Genomic DNA, 22976 nt, shown 5'->3' on the forward strand with positions numbered 1-22976 from the left:
GTTTAGCAAAATATGTGTTACTGCAATCCTTTTCTGTGAAAAATACTTAATTTTCTTGAAAAATGTCAGGGGTGCACCTGGCATTGCTGTGTGCGGGCTTCAGAAATAGATTAGTAGTCCGGTGTGGATGCAGAATTCATTGTAGATATCATCATGCAGCAGAATTTGTAAACATGAAGCATAGCAGAGGATCAGCCAGTGCACAAACTCAGTGACTGATGGATGAGTCAGTGCATTACAGCATAAACACGTACAGATGTAGCAGAGCTGCGTTTTTTCATTTGGCACAACTCATGCTCTTTTTACGATGCGTCATCTTTACATAGCATAGCACGGATAACAAATGGTCCAGTGCCAAAGAGTTAAGTATGGATGTGGCAGAGCTGAGTGGGTTATCGAGCGATTGCATCTGTATCTCATTCCTTATAAAACAGCAGTGGCACCCAGTGGATAAAGAAATCACTCCCAGACACCATCAGCTGGGAATCTTTCATCTGACCCTCTGATGAGAACAAAACAGGTCATTAAAAACCAGACACATTACCGAGAGCGGATCCTATGGGGAAGATGTCTTTCTTCTTGAAGCTCACGCTGAACACTCGCGGTCCTACCTCCGAAAAAGGCTATTGATCTGAGCACGTCTGGGTGTTTGTTTGCCATCTCAAGATAAACCAAAATGTTCTGAAAAACAGGATTTCATTACTGATAGCAGAATCACGATCATGATTTCACACTTTAGGAAATCTGACAGAAAGCACACAATGGGGAGTTGTAATTGGGATAGGGGAACACTACTATAGATTAGTGCCTGAAGAGAGAAGGGGCTTGAAGGTACAGTAATCCTTAAATAGGATGTTTTATGGAAATCTCTGCCTGTTGCTCCACAAATGGCAGCCTCCATTCCTTTGATGGGTTCTTAGTGGGAATGTGACTTTCTTGCAATGTTCTTAAAGGGGTACACCTGAGAAAATAAATGTTTTCAAATCAACTGGTGCCATAAAGTTAAACAGATTTGCAAATTACTTCGTTTTAAAAATCTTAAGCCTTCCAGTACCTATCAGCTGCTGTATGCTACTTAAGAAGTTGTGTAGTTCTTTTCAGTCTGGCCACAGTGCTCTCTGCTGACACCTCTGTCCGTGTCAGAAACAAATCCCTAGAGCAAACCTCTCCTGCTCTGGACAGTTCCTGACACGGGCAGAGGCAGCAGCAGAGGCTGGAAAGAACTGCACAACTTCCTCTGGAGCATACAGAAGCTAATAAGTATTATTGCTCTAACTAACAAAGCACATATCAATCAGTGGCGAATCCAGAGTCTATTCTCAGGAGAGGCACAATGAGGCTATATTCACACAGGGTAATGTCCACACTGAAAATAGTATATGTTATTACACATAGTATAGTGGCAGGGGGGGGGGGGAGAGATCCGCCCCTGATATCAATGCAGGAAGGTGACAAATAATGAGAATGGCAAGTAGAAGGAACCAGACCAGATGATCAACAGGAAAAACTATTTATTCTGACCTGAGCTAGCTATTCCTAATCTTTTCCTAGATGTATTCATGAACATTGACCTGACGCCACTAAGCTTCACTGTCCCTACAAATATCTCATGATATGATCCCTTATCTGCAAACTTACTCCAACAGACAAACAAGCAGGCACTAGGGCTATGAGACATGAGCAAGAGTGCATGAAAACTAAGCTACAAGGAAACTGAATTAAACAGAATTAGAAGCAGCAACTAATAATTAGCTAACAAATAATTTGCTAAAAAACTAAATTAGATTAGAACAAGACCCTAGAAAACATACATAAACCAAATGCTATAATACATACCATACTGCAAAAAAAACAGAGAAAATTTGAGGTAGGCTGACTTATTAGAAACTATTATTCCAAATTTGACCATAGATGAGCAGTCGCGATTAGCTGATCAAGAGTAATAGATCAGCTTTCTTTCCATACAAAAAGTGCCCGAAACAGACAGAACAGACTTCCCTAAAGATCCCTGCTATTTGTAATGCCTTGGATATTCTGATCGTACCAGTTTCCTTTGCAATAGCATTGAAAATCCATTGATAATGGAGACCTGTAACGTACCTAAGGTAATAAAGGTCCAGTGGGAGTCTTGGCTTGACAGACCCATGTTTTTCCAAAATACCCTGGTTCCTGTCTTCAAGTACAGAGGACCATGTGATCTTGGTTGGTGTACCTACCACTCAGTGGCGTTGCTAGGGTTGGTGTCACCCGGTGCGGTAGAAAATGCTGTCACCCCACACCTCTCCCCCCCTCAGTAAGTTTTTAGCCTGTTGTGACAGACACCACTGTTGTAGCGCATTGTGAGAAATTCCAGTATAATAATCAGATATACCAGTTGCCACAGAATAGGAAAGTGTTAAAGAAGTTTTCACCATTGAAATATACAGCTCCCAGAATTACTTAAAGGGGTACTCCACTGGAAAACATTTACTTTTATATCAACTGGTGCCAGAAAGTTAAACAGATTTTTAAATTACTTCTATTTAAAATCTTAATACTTACAGTACTTATAAGCTGGTGTATGCTCCACAGGAAGTTGTGTAGTTCTTTCCAGTCTGACCACAGTGCTATTTGCTGACACCTCTGTCCATGTCAGGAACTGTCCAGAGCAGGATAGGTTTGCTATGGGGATTTGCTCCTACTATGTACAGTTCTTGACATGGACAGAGGTGTCAGCACAGAGCACTGTGGTCAGACAGAAAATAAATAAAAAAAAGAAAATAACTTCCTGTGAATCGCTTATACAGCAGCTAATAAGTACTGGAAGGATTAAGATTTTTAAATAGAAGTAATTTACAAATCTGTTTAACTTTGTAGCACCAGCTGATTAAATTTTTTTTTTTTCCAGTAGAGTACCCCTTTGAGCAGTGGTGAGGTTATGCTGGGAGTTGTAGTTTCACTGACCTAACTGTAGAACTGACAAGTGACTACAGCTCTGATAGGACATAGAGAGGAGAATACACAATGATATCACTGACTACAGGTGACGTCTTCTCTATAGTGAGGAGAATACACAATGATATCAGTGACTACAGGTGACGTCTTCTCTATAGTGAGGAGAATACACAATGATATCAGTGATTACAGGTGACGTCTTCTCTATAGTGAGGAGAATACACAATGATATCAGTGATTACAGGTGACGTCTTCTCTATAGTGAGGAGAATACACAATGATATCAGTGACTACAGGTGACGTCTTCTCTATAGTGAGGAGAATACACAATGATATCAGTGATTACAGGTGACATCTTCTCTATAGTAAGGAGAATACACAATGGTATCAGTGATTACAGGTGATGTCTGCTCTATAGTGAGGAGAATACACAATGATATCAGTGACTACAGGTGACGTCTTCTCTATAGTGAGGAGAATACACAATGATATCAGTGACTACAGGTGACGTCTTCTCTATAGTGAGGAGAATACACAATGATATCAGTGACTACAGGTGACGTCTTCTCTATAGTCTTCCCTTATCTAATTCAGATGGTACATACCGCCTGGTCCAGCTAAAACTTCTCTCTGCAGAATGTGACGCCCAGACGTCTCCTCACTATGTCAGCGCATTCTCATCCTCTATATGAAAACAATAATTATTATAAACCTGACAGACACTGTATCCTCTAAATATAATACTACTATACTCTATACTCTTTGATTATAAACCTTCCATACACCATACCCACTGAATATAATACTACCACACACTGTACATTCTGAATATAATACCAACACATACTGTACACTCTGAATATAAATCTGCCACACACTGTACCCACTGAATATAATACTACCACACACTGTACATTCTAAATATAATACCAACACATACTGTACACTCTGAATATAAATCTGCCACATACTGTACCCCTGAATATAATACGTCCACACACTGTACCCACTGAATATAATACTACCACACATTGTACATTCTGAATATAATACCAACACATACTGTACACTCTGAATATAAATCTGCCACATACTGTACCCCTGAATATAATACCACCACACACTGTACCCACTGAATATAATACTACCACACATTGTACATTCTGAATATAATACCAACACATACTGTACCCTCTGAATATAAATCTGCCACATACTGTACCCCTGAATATAATACCGCCACACACTATACCCTCTGAATATAATACTACCACAAACTGCGCCCTCTGAATATAACGTTGCCATACACTGCCCCCTCTGAATATAATACCACAACCAAAGTAACACCCCTCAACATCCGTTAGCTGATGCTATTACCACGGGAGGGGGGTATTGGTGGTGTTGCTAGTGGATGATGGGGGTGCTACTACTGGGGGGGTGTTGCTGGAGGATGATGAGGGTGCTACTGGCCATCCCCCCTGGCAGTATCACCCCCATCATCCATCGGCAGGATCATCCTCCTGGCAGGAGCACCTCCATCATCCACCCTCAGGATATGTTGATGGAGGTGCTGCTGGGGGGGGGGGTGTTGCTGGTGGATGATGAGGGTGCTACTGCCAGGGGGGGGAGCATTAGTTAGGCAGCAGTGCCCCCACATTAGGTAGGTCACAGTTTCCCCACATTAGGTAGCATCTATTCCCCACATTAGGCAGCATAGATTCCCCACATTTGGTACCAGTTCCCCCACATTAGGTAGGTACCAGTTACCCCACATTAGGTAGCAATTTCCCCACATTAGGTAGCAATTTCTCCACATTAGGTAGCACAGATTCCCCACATAAGGTAGCATAGACTTCCCACATTTGGTAGCACAGATTCCCCACATTAGGTAGCATAGACTCCGCACATTTGGTAGTAGTTTCCCCACATTAGGCCGCAGGTTTCCTTGCAGGTTCCCCACAATGGGTCAAAGTCTCCCCACAATAGATCGCTGGTTATACCCCCCCCCCCCCACACACACACACACACACAAAAAAAAAAACACATACAACACAGAGAGACAAACACACACACACACAGTCAGAGAGACACACTCACAGTCACACACACACAGAGTCGCACAAACACACACACACAGAGTCACACACACACTCAGAGAGTCACACAAACACACACAGTCACATACACACAGTCACACACAAGCATAGATAGAGACAGACAGACAGAGAGACAGACATACACACTCACCCATCCAGCGCAGCGATCCTTCTCACCGGGCGCCGTGCGAGTGACGTAACTCACGTCCTCCTGCGCGGCCATGCGGTGTGACGTCAGGCCGGCGCAGACGTGGGAGCGGAGGACGGGCACAGTGCTGGTGAAGGTGAGGGGTGTGATGACGGTCGGGCGCACAGTGAAGTTGAAAGAGGGGGTTTGCTGACGGACGGGCGCACCGCACACACAGCGCGGGGGGGGGGGGGGGATGCTGACGGATGGGAGGCCGGTCGGGCACAGATGGGGGGGGGGTGCTGCGGAGCGTCTTGGTGTCACCCCATTAGGCTGGTGTCACCCGGTGCGGGCCGCAGCCCCCGCACCCGGGTCGCAACGCCACTGCTACCACTGACAATAGCCCTAAATGAAGTCATGTAGCCATAGGTGGTGCTGAGGTTGCTTCTAAAGAGGGCAACAATAGGATTGGTACAGATTTTAGCTCAATGTCAGTCTGGTGCTACAGAAAGCTTCTACATTTCATATCGGCTTTTTCATTTTAAGTCAAGAACTTTAAACTGCATCTCTGGTGAACCTATTTAGTTTTGAGTGAAATTACATTGACTGTCACCCTATACTACCCCTCGCCCCTTCCTCCATCCCCCCCCCCCCCTCATCCCCCTTCTGGGGATTTTCTCTTTCTATTGTCTTCAAGGACAAGCACGAGCCAAATCTCCATTATATTTAATTAACATTTATAGAAACCAATTAACCCAGTGGCGATCGACAGCGAAGTGGAGTCTGGTGAAGTGGTAGCAAACGCGTCTGGCCTGCTAATGGCTGCAGAGGCACAGAGCGGAGTCCCCTGATGGATTGTTCAACAATATTTCATTTTATTAACTGGATCCAGCAGAACTACTACTCATTTGTCTCCATTTACTTCTGTTATTAATTTCACATTATCATCTCTGTCGCTGGATTATTAAACAGCATTCCTAATAATGTCAGTGTAGGGCGTCAAAATAATAAGAGTTGGTATTTTATTGTGTTGTAAGGATCCTTTGCCATTAAGTGGCGTTGTAGTACGAAGTGTGGTGGAAGGAGGCCGTGTCACAAATTATTGCCATTCGAATCCAGTGATTTCATGATCATCTAAAGCAATAAAAACATAACACAGGAACAAACAAAATAGACAGTCCAGTCACTAACTAAACAATCTAGCGTGCCCTAACTATCAACTGGTGGGCTTTTCCTGGCCAGTTAAACTTATGCCTCCTGAAACCTTCTACTCACTGTTCACACACAGTGTTTGCAACCTCTTGCTGTGTGTCTCGTCCACATCACTCTTGGGGCCTCTCACAGCTCGGGCTGTGTGTTCCTCACCAGGACCCATGCCTCCCCCTACAGCCACTTTGGTGTTTTCTGGGGAGAGCACAAACTATTCTGTCTGACTTCCTTTTAAACACACTTCCCCTTTCTGCTACCTCATTAATTAGGCTACAGGTGGAGATTTCTCCAGGGTTAGCTAGGGAAATACACCCTTCCCTTGCCACAGTGTCACACTATGTACAAGAATATAATTACTATAATACTGCCTCTATGTACAAGAATATAACTACTATTATACTGCCTTTATGTATAAGAATATAACTACTATAATACTGCCTCTATGTGCAAAAATATAACTATTATAATACTGCCCCCTATATACAATCATGGCCGTAAATGTTGGCACCCCTGAAATTTTTTAAGAATGTTAAGTCGGAATGTTGGACCACTCTTCTTTTGCAAACTACTTCAGGTCTCTCTTATTGGAAGGGGGCCTTTTCCCAACAGCAATTTTAAGATCTCTCCACAGGTGTTCAATGGGATTTAGATCTGGACTCATTGCTGGCCACTTCAGAACTCTCCAGCGCTTTGTTGCCATCCATTTCTGGGTGCTTTTTGACGTATGTTTGGGGTCATTGTCCTGCTGGAAGACCGAAGATCTAGGACGCAAACTCAGCTTTCTGACACTGCGCTGTACAGTGCGACCCAAAATCCATTAGTAATCCTCAGATTTCATGATGCCTTGTACACATTCAAGGCACCCAGTGCAAGAGGCAGCAAAACAACCCCAAATCATTGAACCTCCACCATAGTTAACTGTAGGTCCTTTTCTTTGTAGGTCTCATTCCATTTTCGGTAAACGGTAGAATGATGTGCTTTACCAAAAAGCTCTATCTTGGTCTCATCTATCCACAAGACGTTTTCCCAAAAGGATTTTGGCTTACTCAAGTTCATTTTGGCAAAATGTAGTCTTGCTTTTTTATGTCTCTGTGTTAGCAGTGGGGTCCTCCTGGATCTCCTGCTATAATATTTCATTTCATTTAAATGTCGACAGTTTGCGCTGACACTGATGCTCCCTGAGGCTGCAGGACAGCTTGAATATATTTGAAACTTGTTTGGGGCTGCTTATTCATCATCCGGACTATCGTGCGTTGAAACCTTTCATCAATTTTTCACTTCCCTCCATGCCCAGGGAGATTAGCTACAGGGCCATGGGTTGAAAACTTCTTGATAAGGTTGCGCACTGTGGGCAAAGGTAAATCTAGATCTCTGGAGATGAAAGATGTAACCTTGAGATTGTTGATATTTTTCCACATTTTTGGTTCTCAAGTCCTCTTTCCTAGGTCTCAAGACAGTTCTCTTCTCCTCTTTCTGTTGTTCATGGTTATACGAATCCAGTGATTTCATGACCATATCAAACAGTGGTCTCCAAACTGTGCACCTCCGGCTGTCTGGGCATGCTGGGAGTTGTAGTTTTGAAACTCCTAGAAGCAACAGTAAAGATCACTTTACATGCTGGGAGTTGTAGTTTTGCAACAGCTGGAGGTCCACAGCTTGGAGGCCATTGTTCTAAAGTGAATTACCTTTCGACTCCCTTGATGCCCTTTGTGATGGTAATACCCTCATATGTTGTACAGTTATATTAGCAAAAACTTTAGCAAAAACTTTTCATATAATGTATATAATACCATTATGTGTATAATTGTAATATACATTGGTTAAAAAATTTCTATTTTTTTGGGTGAAAAAAATGCTGTCTTGTCCCTGCAGCTATTGCCTGTGTGTCTCTATGAGGAGACCAAATAAAGTAAGTGAGAGAAGGACAAACAGGGCTCTGTGCAGGCCTCTGGTTTGTCAATCATCCTGCTGTGTGAGCCGGGGCGTGTCATAGAGCCTCAGTGAGCAGAGCTTTGCTTGTCTTCAGTGCACAGATCCCTGCTTGTCCTCAGTGTACAGATCCCTGCTTGTTCTCAGTGCCCAGAGCCCTGCTTGTCCTCAGTATACAGATCCCTGCTTGTCCTCGCTGCACAGATCCCTGCTTGTCCTCAGTGCACAGAGCCCTGCTTGTCCTCAGTGCACAGAGCCCTGTGTGTCCTCAGTGAACAGAGCCCTGCTTGCCCTCAGTGTACAGGGCCCTGCTTGTCCTCAGTGTACAGAACCCTGCTTGTCCTCAGTGCACAGAGCCCTGCTTGTCCTCAGTACACTCAGGACGAGCAGGGCTCTGTGCAGTGAGGACAAGCAGTGCTCTGTGCAGTGAGGACAAGCAGGGCTCTATGTACCGGGGACAAGTAGGCTTCTGTGTACTGAGGACAAGCAGGGCTCTGTGTACTGAGGACAAGCAGGGCTCTGTGCACTGAGAATAAGCAGGGATCTGTACACTGATGACAAGCAGGGCTCTGTGCACTGAAGACAAGCAGGGATCTGCACACTGGGGCTCTATGACATGCCCCCGGCTCACACAGCAGGATGATTGACAAGCCAGAGGTCTGCACAGAGCCCTCAGTGCACAGAGCCCTGCTTGTCCTCAGTGCCCAGAACCCTGCTTGTCCTCAGTGTACAGAGTCCGGCTTGTCCTCAGTGTACAGAATCCTGCTTGTTTTCAGTGGACAGAGCTCTACTTGTCCTCAGTGTACAGAGCCCTGCTTGTCCTAAGTGTACAGAGCCCTGCTTGTCCTCAGTGTACAGAGCCCTGCTTGTCCTCAGTGCATAGAGCCCTGCTTGTCCTCAGTGTACAGAGCCCTGCTTGTCCTCAGTGTACAGAGCCCTACTGGTCCTCAGTGCACAGAGCCCTGCTTGTCCTCAGTACACAGAGCCCTGCTTTTCCTCAGTGTACAGAGCCCTGCTTGTCCTCAGTTTATAGAGCCTTGCTTGTCCTCAGTGCCCAGAGACCTGATTGTCCTCCGTGTACAGAGCCCTGCTTGTCCTCAGTGTACAGAGCCCTGCTTGTCCTCAGTACAAAGAGCCACCTTGCTTGTCCTCAGTGCACAGAGCCCTGCTTGTCCTCACTGCACAGAGCCACCCTGCTTGTCCTCAGTGTACAGGGCCCTGCTTGTCCTCAGTACACAGAGCAACCCTGCTTGTCCTCAGTGCACAGAGCCATGCTTGTCCTCAGTGTTCAGAGCCCTGCTTGTCCTCAGTGTACAGAGCCCTGATTGTCCTCAGTGTACAGAGCCCTGCTTGTCCTCAGTACAAAGAGCCACCTTGCTTGTCCTCAGTGCACAGAGCCCTGCTTGTCCTCACTGCACAGAGCCACCCTGCTTGTCCTCAGTGTACAGGGCCCTGCTTGTCCTCAGTTCACAGAGCAACCCTGCTTGTCCTCAGTGCACAGAGCCATGCTTGTCCTCAGTGTACAGAGCCCTGCTTATCCTCAGTAAGCAGAGCCCTGCTTCTCCTCAGTGTACAGAGCCCTGCTTGTCCTCAGTGTATAGAGCCTGCTTGTCCTCACTGCACAGAGCCCTCTTTGTCCTCAGTGTACAGAGCCCTGCTTGTCCTGTGTACAAAGCCATGCTTGTCCTCGGTGTACAGAGCCCTGCTTGTCCTGTGTACAAGGCCCTGCTTGTTCTCAGTGCCCAGAGCACTGCTCGTCCTCAGTGTACAGAGCCCTGCTTGTCCTCAGTGTACAGAATCCTGCTTGTTTTCAGTGGACAGAGCCCTACTTGTCCTCAGTGTACAGAGCCCTGCTTGTCCTCAGTGTACAGAGCCCTGCTTGTCCTCAGTGTACAGAGCCCTGCTTGTCCTCAGTGTACAGAGCCCTGCTTGTCCTCAGTGCACAGAGCCCTGCTTGTCCTCAGTACACAGAGCCCTGCTTTTCCTCAGTGTACAGATCCCTGCTTGTCCTCAGTGTATGGAGCCCTACTTGTCCTCAGTGTATGGAGCCCTACTTGTCCTCAGTGCCCAGAGCCCTGCTTGTCTTCAGTGTACAGAGCCCTGCTTGTTCTCAGTACACAGAGCCACCCTGATTGTCCTCAGTGTACAGAGCCCTACTTGTCCTCACTGAACAGAGCCCTGCTTGTCCTCAGTGTAGAGCCCTGCTTGTCCTCAGTGTACAAAGCCATGCTTGTCCTCAGTGTACAGAGCCCTGCTTGTCCTGTGTACAAAGCCATGCTTGTCCTCAGTGTACAGAGACCTGCTTGTCCTCAGTGTAAAGAACCCTGCTTGTCCTGAGTGCACAGAGCCCTGCTTGTCCTCAGTGTACAGAGCCCTGCTTGTCCTCAGTGCACAGAGCCCTGCTTGTCCTGTGTAAAAAGCCATGCTTGTCCTCAGTGTGCAGAGCCCTGCCTGTCCTCACTGCACAGAGCCCTGCTTGTCCTTTTTTTAACCAATGTATATTACAAATATGCATTCAATGTTATTTTCTACAGACATTTTTGCTAATTACAGGTACACTTTAAGGCACTTAGCAACAAAAAATAGCAGCGTTGTAGTTTAGCATACATAGAAACTACTGGTGTATAAACCATATCTGGAACTCGCTGCGGGTCTATAAACCAATGCTACAGTATAGCTCAGGAAATAAATATTGTATACTTATAAGGAAACACTAGAGCCATAACTACTGATAAAACTCAAATAATTTTATTAACACTCTTTAAAATCACAATCACAAGTATGACTGCTGAATATTGTCATAATACAATGTCAATGGTTGTAGACAGATAACTAATCAGAAAAGAAGGTGGTAAGACAGGTATAATAAATGTAGCCATATATATATAGTGTATATGCAGTGAGATATACAGCAGCAGTATGGGTGTCCACTAGTAGTGTCTGATAGGACAAAGAAAGGGGCATATAACCTCTACCGATGTGATGTCCAGTTACCCACTCAGGATAACTGGAATGGACACTAACGGTGCATAAAATAATAGCACTGGAAAGGCTGATGCTCACTTACCCATGGTAAAAGCCTGTCACCACCCCCGCAACGTACGTTTCGTCAACCTGGACTTTCTCAAGGGAGTGTTAATAAAATTATTTGAGTTTTATCAGTAGTTATGGCTCTAGTGTTTCCTTATAAGTATACAACACTTTAAGGCACTGTAAGGTTATATGTAACTGTATATATCATTGCCTGTGCCTATATACAGTGCCATATATTGGTCATTTAACACTTTTATGTCTATGACACTGTATGAATGATAAATAGTGGCGTAATTTTTATTCACTACTGAAATTGGCAATAGTAGCATCACACTGTACCTAATACCACCATACTGTGCTCCAACATTACCGCAATACAGTAACCAGATAACAGTTCCATTCAAAATTATCAAATAAAAGTGTCATACTATTGATTTTACATTTTTTGGTGGCCAGAAGAGTCAGGTGGCCGACCTCCTGTGGCGCCCCCTACAGCAAAAGTGGCTGATGTGTGACTGCACATGTCGTACACTATAAAGCCCAGCCCTATTTAAAAGCTTTCATGAGGACAGATTGAAAGTACAACAACCATTTATCGAATCAAAAATGTAGTCCTCTTCATGGCAGAATGAGACCCACATGTTAATTTTTCTTCTAGTCTTACATATTCCTGTCTGCTTTCTTCTAGGTTAACACCTTCCTCTCCTTTGTGTTTCCGATGGTTGTTATCTCCGTCCTGAACACCATCATAGCCAACCAGCTCATTATTATGGTGAAACAGGCACATCAAGAAAACCAAGTGTGCACCATCGGGGGCCAGCCGACTGTCCTCAGCATGTCCATGGAGCCCAGCCGCATACAGTCCCTAAAGCACGGCGTTGGAGTCCTGCGTATGTACTTTATGCATTTACATTTCAGATCTTTTATGTCTCCATCTTAAGCATTGATAGCATATCCAGAGTATGTATGTGATGAGGGTCCCTATACCGAATATAATTTTGTGACCCCCCCCAGTCACAAAATTATATTTAAGTATCCATTAGCTCCCTCTTTTCCCAAAAAAAAGAAGTCACCAACAGCTAGACCAGTGACAACTAATGCTGCTGCTACCCAGTGGTACTGTCATGGACACCCTGACGGTCCACTGCGGTCCGTAGTTTGTTGTCTACCCTTATTTAACTTGAATACTCACAGTACTGTAAACCTTCTTGACCGTTTGGCTCCTGGAAGGTGCTCCTGAGGCTTGTGGCTTGCTTGATGCTCTACAGTGCCCAAAATGCAGGGTGCAGGGAACTGTAGTGTAGCCACTGTAGCTATTCTGATGACTTGGCCTGGACTGCTTTCTTGGACTGCCGAACAAGTCCAAGAAAGCAGTAAGGTATTTGCTCAACTTCTCGCCCGGCATTAGTGTCCTGCACCTTGAGAAAGACGGTTCTTTCATCGGGGGGGATACTAAAGACTGTATTTTAATCAGCAACCTAGTGTTGGAACAAGGGCAGAATCATAGGACCCTAATGAGGGAAATTATTAATACTTAACCCATAGAAATAGGGACATGGAAACTATGATGCTTTGAAAATATCTCCAACTTATTAGAGGTCCAGAAGGACCTAGAACCAACACTAAGGTTATGTTTTTAATGCACTTTTTGTATTATTTGCACTTTCTTTGGAGAACTTTTTAAAGTAAAACAATTAAAGTGATATTTTAAGTGGTAACCCTGGTAAAGGGCTTAGTCCTGGAGGGGTTCTTAGGCCCTGAAGGGAATTGTAATAGAAACTGTATACCCTGGGTACTCTATGGGAGAACTTAATAAACATGAATTAAAGGAGAGTCTTTTCTGGGGTCTACTCCCTAAAGAAATATTTTTTTAATATTACATATTTCATAATTTATTTTCCATTTAAAATACTGTGTTGAAAAGGAACCCACGCCATTCATACCACACAGGGACAGTGTTTCCCTAATCCCCCCCTGCATGAGAGACAATCACAACATATCATATGTCATGTCTGTCCTGGTCTATGTTCACACACAGCTATTGGATTTGCTGTGTGTGAACAGTTTTATGTTCCCTGGTCAGGGAATAGTTAATGTCTCTGGCTTTTTCAGCATCAGCCTCTGTTACCCAATAGCCTTTAGGGTGTGTCTATTTAAGTTCAGTACTGACTAGCTTCAGTGCTGGTGATTGACTTCATATACTTCATTTGGACTTCATTACACTTTGCTACTGCCATGCTGCTAATGGAGGCTTTTGTGAAACACTTCTTATTTGAGCTTTTTAATCTACTTTCTCTGTTTTAGCATGCACCTTGTATGTTTTGATTTTAACCATGGTTAGGTGGCATGTTCTTAGTGAATTTTAAGCTGTTGTTGTTAGGTCGGTTTTAGGATTTGTATATCCTTTCTGCTATGTGTCTGTTCACACTGTGTTTTCTCTTGTATCCGTTTCTGTGAAGTTCTGTGTTTTTATATTTCTGTTTTCCTACTGGGTCAGCTTCTGACCACACTGGTGAGTGTGCCGCTGGCCAGTAGTCTATTTGGATTTATTATTTATGGCTACTTCTAAAGTGGAGTGGAGTGCCCAGTTTGTGTGTTCAGTGTGGACAGTGTCCTGTCTGGTATCCCTGTTACCTGTCCATGGGGAGTCCTTGTCTACTGGAGGTGTTTTGAGGATTGTGATTTATGGTCAGTTTAGGGCTCACTCTCCCTGTCCCCCTGATCGGTCCCTGACATCATACAAGTAAAAAGAATCTGAAGTAGTGATGCAACCTCTGTGTCCCCCCCAAACCTACAGTCAGTACAAAGTTCAGATGACATAAATTAACACATAAATGTGTAAACAAATGATTAAAAGATCAGACTTCACTGAGATTGTTTGAAGTCTATAACCATGGAGACATAATAGCATTGGAGCTGCGTATACAGTACTGAATAAGATATTTAAAAAAGACTAGTTGAAGTTTCTTCTTGTTTAATTTTAGCTACACTAAAATAAAATAAAAAGTTGTGAAAGTTTACATACCTATCAGGTTAACACAGTGAATAGAGATGAGAGAATCGACTTTGAGGAATCTGAATTCATTACGAATTTCAGGAAAAATGTGATTTACAACGAATGCGAATATCGCCACGATTCTATCGTGCAAATTGCGTCATTAAACTCCAATTAGTGTGGTCCAGGCTCCAGGGCATCTAGAATGACGAATCCACATGTGGGGACATGGGGCAAGGAATCCTGGGAAGGCGGGAACAAGGGTAGGCGGGATGACCCTGAATCACATGCAGGATGCAGCCTATCAGCAGCCAGTCACCCCTATGATGTCACAGCCCTATATAATCGGCAGCCATATTGCGGACAGTGACTTCCTCCTTACACTGCAGAGAGATAGATAGGGACAGACAGTACTATTTGTTACACAGAAAAGCTTTTTCCAGCAGCAGTTTACCTTCTAGTCAAGTCAGCGTTCTGTTGGACAGAGAGCAGATTGTTTTTCATAGAAAATCATTCTTACTGCAGCGATTCACCTCCCAGTCACTGAGTAAAGCGTTCTATTATAGAGAGCATCAGAGAGCAGTGTGTTGCACAGAAGAACAGCAGTGATTCACCTCCCAGTCACTGTCTACAGCATTCTATTATAGAGAGGATCAGAGAGCAGTGTGTTGCACATAAGAGCAGCAGCGATTCAGCTCAAGCACAAATCCTTTCTAGGACTGATAGGGAAGGGAGTGAGATTGAGTATGTGAAATTTTGGCTGTAGTACACAGCGACTGTGTGCTGCAGTACTGGTGTCTACAGCTGGTGTTGTGCACAAAAACTTTTTTAAGCAAACTGTAGTGCAATTTTCTGCCCTCATAAGTGCATACAACATACGTACATCTAAGTGTTGTACCGTTTTTTTCCTGATAAAGTCTTCAGGGCCTAGACACTGTGAAATGACAACCAAAAGTACTCACCAGCTGGTGTTGTACACAAAAACTTTTTTAAGTGTACTGTTGCGCATTTTTCTGCCCTCATAAGTGTATACCACATACGTACATTTAAATGTTGTACCATTGTGTTCCTAACAAAGTCTTAAGGGCCTAGATACTGTGAAAGGACAGCCAAAACTACTCATCGGCTGGTGTTGTACACAAAAACTTTTTTTTTGGCGTACTGTAGTTCATTTTTCTGCCCTCATAAGTGCATACCACATACATAAAACTAAGTGTTGTACCATATTTTGTCCTGATAAAGTCTTAAGGGCCTAGATACTGTGAAAGGACAGCCAAAAGCACTCACCAGCTGATGTTGTACACAAAAACTTTTTTAGGCGTACTGTAGCGCATCTTTCTGCCTTCAAAAGTGCAGACCACATACGTACACCTAAGTGTTGTACCATTTTGTTCCTGATAAAGTATTAAGGGCCTAGTCACTGTAAAAGGACAGCCAAAAGTACACACCAGCTGCTGTTCTAGACAAATACAGTTTTAAGCGTAGTGAAGCGTATTGTACTCCTCTCATATATGCACTAATTATGTCAGGCAGAGAAGTGCCAGGACGTGCACAGAGGAGTGGCCGAGGCCTAAATTCATCAGGCGCAGGCAGAGGTTGCAGCAGACTAGGGGAGAGTGGCAGCAGGAGTCGCAGCGAGAGACCTGATCTCCCGATATCAGCTAGCAGTCTTGTCTCGACCAGCAACCCATCTGCCATCATCGATTGGTTAACATGGTCATCCACTTCATCACAAGTGACATCTGATACCCCCTGTCAACAGTCGGCGGTTTCCTCAGACACAATCCTCAATTGGCATGGCCCGGGAGCAGTCCCTGTCCTCCCATTGCCTCTGTTCTATGCTGTTCCCACCACTACAGAAGTATCTTATGCTGTGAGTTCAGCTCCACTATTCAATGAGGACGATCTAATAGAGGACAGTCAGCAGTTACTGCCCAGCCAAGAAGTGGAGGAGACATCTGCCGATTCCTCCACTAGGTGGGCAAGTAGTGATGAGGAGAGTGACGTGTTAGGTGGTGTTGCCAGCGTTCAGGGTCCTGAAGCAGACAAGGTTGAGGAACCTGAGGAGGACATCAGTGACGTGCAGACACTTGTTGATGATGATGCCAATCGCAATTGGGAGCTGGGTGCAGAAGGGGCTTCATCATCTTCAGGAGAAGAGGGTTGCAGGTTGCTCGTGAGGCAGCAGCTGAGCCAGCTAGGTGGTACCATGGTTGGCAGTCAGCATGGTGGCAGAAGTGGAAATTCTGGACCCAAACGTGCCCGGGGGGACCACCTGTATCGCAGCAGCCATTCAGCCACTATATGGTCTCCTCATGCTTCGGCCACCTCCAGATTGAGTCATTCAGCCACTATATGGTCTCCTCATGCTGCCGTCAACTCCAGGCAGTGCCATTCAGCTACTATATGGTCTCCTCATGCTGCCGCCACCTCCATGCTGTGTCATTCAGCCACTATATGTTCTCCTCATGCTGCTGCCAACTCCAGGCTGTGCCATTCAGCCACTATATGGTCTCCTCATGCTGCCGCCACCTCCATGCTATGTCATTCAGCCTTTATATGTTATCCTCATGCAGCCACCAACTCCAGGCTGTGCCATTCAGCCACTATATGGTCTCCTCATGATTCTGCCATCTCCAGACTGTGTCATTCAGCCACTATATGGTCTCCTTATGCTGCTGGGACATTACCTAAAAAATTTTATGGTAGCACTAGCTACCATAAATATTCAATTTAAATTAGTAAATTCATCTTTTAGTCTTAGGGATTGTGAAGCCCTATGGTCTCCTCATGCTGCTGGGACATTACCTAAACATTTTATGGTAGCAATAGCTACCATAAATCTTCAATTTCAATTAGTAAATTAATCTTTTAATTTTAGGGATTGTGAGGCCCTATGGTCTCCTCATGCTGCTGCCAACTCAAGGCTGTGCCATTCAGCCACTATATGTTCTCCTCTTGCTGATGCTGTCATTCTGTCAGATTATGGTCTCCTCATGCTGCTGCCACCTCTAGGCTCTGTCATTGTGCCGCCATGTGACTTGATAGATTGGGTTTTGTGGTCATATAGTATTAGTTCAAAGTAAACGCCAGGACATTAAACTTGGGAATCTAATATAAATAAAAAAAAATAAAAAATTGATGTAATCTTTTCAAGACTGAGGCCTTATGGTCGTCAACGTCATATTACCTTTGGAATTATCACAATAATCCAATGAAACAGCTTGGAGCGATAACAATGAACCATAACTGATTAAATGAAACATTTGCACTTTCACAGTCAGGGGGGCGCTGAGAGGCAGGGGCTGGAGCAGGTGGTATCTCACTTGGCGGAGGACCGCCAGCTCGATGCTCACCAGAATGGGTACTCAAAAAATTAAAATAAATTCAAATTTAATTAAATAAAAATTACTTTAAAAAAATCTGCCACATCCAGATGCTCTGTGGCAGTGAATCTGCATGTCATACTGAATAACAGTATTATTTCACTAACACAGCACACACCCTATGCATGTTAGGACAAGGTAAAGTGTTCTACACCCGTATTGAGCATCTCTGTAGGCCAGAAATAGCTGTTTTAATAGCGATTCACTGCGAATAAATTCGTAGCGAACCAAATTTTTCCGGAAAATTCTGCGAATCGTCCGAATCGAATTTTTCGCTCATCTCTAACAGTGGACTATACAAGTATCAAACTCTATTACCCTGATTCGATTTAAACCCATTGGTGAGAGGAATAGGCAGAAATTTCCTTCTAACACTATCCAAGATGATATCAACAACAGTAATTAAAAATATCCCATTCATAACAACAGTTATATAATTTACAGCCGAGCTGAAGTCTAAAGGGGAAAATTTTGTAAACTCAATAATTTTGTCTTCCTTTGAAAATAAAAGAAAAAGATAAACACCCGCTGCCTGGAATTATCTGCAGAGAAACAATGTAGCAAAATTATTATTATATAAACAGGACGAAATTCCTCTAAACAAACAGAACACAAAGATATTTGTCATCCACCATTGAGAATCCAAAGCCCAGCGCTCATTAATTCTGTGCCGCTCCGCAGACTGGACTTCAGCTTTGTTCTCTTCAATGACTACAATTGCAGCTCCAACAGATTCCACATAAGTCTGCTTGAACAGAGAAGAATACTGATGGAGTGAAAGCTGCAAATGTAACAAATAGTTTCCATTGGGAGAGAATGATCATTATTTATTTCACAATTTATCTAACAGCTCTAGTTACAATAGGGAATATAATGTAGTGATAGAGCATGTTTCCAGAAGCCTATGTAACTGCCGAAAAATTCTCTAGTCACAAGGATGTTCATATAACATGGGGGATATAGACCAGACAGGCTTTATTGATAGTGAGGAGTCTCCAGAGCATAGCAAGAAGGGTGAGGGTATGTGCCCCATGTGCAGGGAAGGGTGCCAACAAGATATTTAGAAAGTGAATCTTTGCTGCCTGCTAGTGAAGGAAAGCTTAACTACAGCTCTCAGCCATTAGTCACAGCCGTGAGCAGGAGAGTGGTAGCCACCGCGAAGACCTAGAACCAAATTAACAATGTTTAGAAGCCCCAATGTCAGTGTGTCATTATCCTGTACCCCAAGTGTTAGTGTGTCATTTTCCTGTACCCCAAGTGTAAGTATTATTGTCCTGTATCCCAAGTATGAGTGTGTCACTATCCTATACCCCAAGTGTCAGTGTGTCATCATCCTGTACCCCAAGTGTCAGTGTCAATAATTTGTGTCCCAAGTGTCAGTGTGTCATTACCCTGTACCCCAAGTGTCAGTGTGTCATTATCCTGTACCCCAAGTGTCAGTGTGTCATTATCCTGTACCCCAAGTGTCTGTATGTGAACATCATGTACCCCAAGTGTCAGTGTGTCATCATCCTGTACCCCAAGTGTCAGTGTCATTATCCTGTACCCCAAGTGTTAGTGTGTCATTGTCCTGTATCCCAAGTGTAAGTATTATTGTCCTGTATCCTAAGTATAAGTGTGTCACTATCCTATACCCTAAGTGTCAGTGTGTCATCATCCTGTACCCCAAGTGTCTGTATGTGAACATCCTGTACCCCAAGTGTCAGTGTTTCATCATCCTGTACCCCAAGTGTCAGTGTTATTAATTTGTGTCCCAAGTGTCAGTGTGTCATTATCCTGTACCCCAAGTGTCAGCATGTCATTATCCTGTACCCCAAGTGTCAGTGCCATTATCCTGTACCCCAAGTGTCAGTGTGTCATTATCCTGTACCCCAAGTGTTAGTGTGTCATTATCCTGTACCCCAAGTGTCAGTGCCATTATCCTGTACCCCAAGTGTCGGTGTGTCATTATTTTTTACCCCAAGTGTCAGTGTGTCATTATCCTGTACCCCAAGTGTCAGTGTGTCATTATCCTGTATCCCAAGTGTCAGTGTGTCATTATCCTGTACCCCAAGTGTCAGTGTGTCATTATCCTGTACCCCAAGTGTCAGTATCATTATCCTGTACCCCAAGTGTCAGTGTCATTATCCTGTACCCCAAGTGTCAGTGTCATTATCCTGTACCCCAAGTGTCAGTGTCATTATCCTATACCCCAAGTGTCAGTGTGTCATTATCCTGTACCCCAAGTGTCAGTGTCACTATCCTGTACCCCAAGTGTCAGTGTGTTATTATCCTGTACCCCAAGTGTCAGTGTGTCATTATCCTGTACCCCAAGTGTCAGTGTGTCACTATCCCAAGTGTCAGTGTGTTATTATCCTGTACCCCAAGTGTCAGTGTGTCATCATCCTGTACCCAAAGTGTCAGTGTGTAATTATCCTGTACCCCAAGTGTCAGTGTCATTATCCTGTACCCCAAGTTCCAGTATCATTTTCCTGTACCCCAAGTGTCAGTGTGTCATTATCCTGTACCCCAAGTGTCAGTGTCATTATCCTGTACCCCAAGTGTCAGTATCATTATCCTGTACCCCAAGTGTCAGTGTGTCATTATCCTGTACCCCAAGTGTCAGTGTCATTATCCTGTACCCTAAGTTTCAGTGTCATTATCCTATACCCCAAGTGTCAGTGTGTCATTGTCCTGTACCCAAAGTGTCAGTATGTCATTAACCTGTACCCCAAGTGTCAGTGTGGCATTTTCCTGTAGCCCATGTGTCAGCGTGTCATTATCCTGTACCCCAAGTGTCAGTGTGTCATTATCCTGTACCCCAAGTGTCAGTGTGTCATTATCCTGTACCTAAAGTGTCAGTGTCATCATCCTGTTCCCCAAGTTGCAGTGTGTCATTATCCTGTACCCCAAGGGTCAGCATGTCATAATCCTGCACCCCAAGTGTCAGTGTCATTATCCTGTACCTCAAGTGTCAGTGTGTCATCCTGTACCCCAAGTTTCAGCATGTCATTATCCTGTACCCCAAGTGTCAGTGTCATTATCCTGTACCCCAAGTGTCAGTGTGTCATTATCCTTTACCCCAAGTGTCAGTGTCATTATCCTGTACCCCAAGTGTCAGTGTCACTATCCTATACCCCAAGTGTCAGTGTGTCATTATCCTGTACCCCAACTGTCAGTGTGTCATTATCCTGTACCCCAAGTGTCAGTGTCACTATCCTATACCCCAAGTGTCAGTGTGTCATTATTAGTGTTGCTCGCGAATATTCGCAATTCGAATATTATTCGCGAATATCGCATATTCGCGAATTCGCGAATTTCGCGAATATAGCGCTATATATTCGTAATTACGAATATTCGTTTTTTTTTTTCTTCACAGTACACATCACAGTGATCACCCCTCTCTGCTTCCAGCTTGTGGGGTGTAAAGAAGGCTGTAATACTACTGTGTGAGACTGGCGTGTGAAAAATCGCATATGCGAAAATTAGCATATGCTAATATTCGCATATGCGATTTTTCGCGTATGCTAATTTTGTATATACGAATTTTCGCATACGCGAATTTTCGCATATGCGAAAATAAACAAGGATATAACGAATATGCGAATATTCGCGAATATATGACGAATATTCGTCCATATATTCACGAATATTCGCGAATTCGAATATGGCCTATGCCGCTCAACACTAGTCATTATCCTGTACCCCAAGTGTCAGTGTGTCACTATCCCAAGTGTCAGTGTGTCATTATCCTGTACCCCAAGTGTCAGTGTGTCATTATCCTGTACCCCAAGTGTCAGTGTCATTATCCTGTACCCCAAGTGTCAGTGTCATTATCCTGTACCCCACGTGTCAGTGTCATTATACTGTACCCCAAGTGTCAGTGTCATTATTCTGTACCCCAAGTGTCAGTCTGTCATTATCATGTACCCCAAGTGTCAGTGTGTCATCATCCTGTACCCCAAGTGTCAGGGTCATTATCCTGTACCCCAAGTGTCAGTGTCATTATCCTGTACCCCAAGTGTCAGTGTGGCATTATCCTGTACCCCATGTGTCAGTGTGTCATCATCCTCTACCCCAATTTGCTGTGTGTCATTATCCTGTACCCCAAGGATCAGCATGTCATAATACTGCACCCCAAGTGTCAGTGTCATTATTCTGTACCCCAAGTGTCAGTGTCATTATCCTGTACCCCAAGTGTCAGTGTCATTATCCTGTCCCCCAAGTGTCAGTGTGTCATTATCCTGTACCCCAAGTGTCTGTATCATTATCCTGTACCCCAAGTGTCTGTGTGTCATTATCCTGTACCCCAAGTGTCATCGGGTCATTATCCTGTACCCCAAGTATCAGTGTGTCATTATCCTGTACCCCAAGTGTCTGTATCATTATCCTGTACCCCAAGTGTCTGTGTGTCATTATCCTGTACCCCAAGTGTCATCGGGTCATTATCCTGTACCCCAAGTGTCAGTGTGTCATTATCCTGTACCCCAAGTGTCAGTGTGTCATTATCCTGTACCCCAAGTGTCAGTGTCATTATCCTGTACCCCATGTGTCAGTGTCATTATCCTACACCCCAAGTGTCAGTGTGTCATTATCCTGTACCCCAAGTGTCAGTGTGTCATTATCCTGTACCACAAGTGTCAGTGTGTAATTATCCTATACCCCAAGTGTCAGTGTTATTATCCTGAACCCCAAGTGTCAGTGTGTCATTATCCTGTACCCCAAGGGTCAGTGTGTCTTTATCCTGTACCAACAACAAATGTGCCCAAAAAGCACTCACATCCTCATATTTCCCTCCACCATAAAACTTTACATTTTTTTTGTTTTTTTACTATATACACGAAGAAGGAGATTAAAATCAAATCTACTATCCACCATGTATTGGTTCCACCATCCAGTCCCTATATATTAAGATACAAGTACTAGAATTGGTGTCCTTTCATTGAAGCATCCAGTACTATTGTATTCTTTATTGTATTATACACTGCTCAAGAAAAAAAAGGGAATACTAAGATAACACATCCTAGATCTGAATGAATGAACTAATCGTATGAAATACTTTCGTCTCTACATAGTTGAATGTTCTGACAACAAAATCTCACAAAAATGATCAATGGAAATCAAATTTATCAACCCATGGAGGTCTGCATATGGAGTCACACTCTGAATCAAAGTGGAAAACCACACTACAAACTGATCCAACTTTGATGTAATGTCCTTAAAACAAGTCAAAATGAGGCTCAGTAGTGTGTGTGGCCTCCACGTGCCCGTATGACCTCCCTACAATG

The 22976-nt window shown here is 44.0% G+C and overlaps 1 protein-coding gene across 4 annotated transcripts in view; it reads left to right on the top strand.

Annotated features, from left to right (window-relative positions):
- The window catches only part of NTSR1 (neurotensin receptor 1), a 220864-nt gene that overhangs the window by 133992 nt on the left and 63896 nt on the right, over positions 1-22976 (top strand). For all 4 annotated transcript variants that reach the window (XM_056547881.1, XM_056547878.1, XM_056547879.1 and 1 more), the window contains one exon: positions 12017-12218. In XM_056547881.1, the coding sequence (XP_056403856.1) occupies positions 12017-12218 (202 nt within the window). The remainder of the gene's footprint in view (positions 1-12016; positions 12219-22976) is intronic.

Source organism: Hyla sarda, chromosome 12, assembly GCF_029499605.1.
Source record: "Hyla sarda isolate aHylSar1 chromosome 12, aHylSar1.hap1, whole genome shotgun sequence".
Taxonomy (NCBI): domain Eukaryota; kingdom Metazoa; phylum Chordata; class Amphibia; order Anura; family Hylidae; genus Hyla; species Hyla sarda.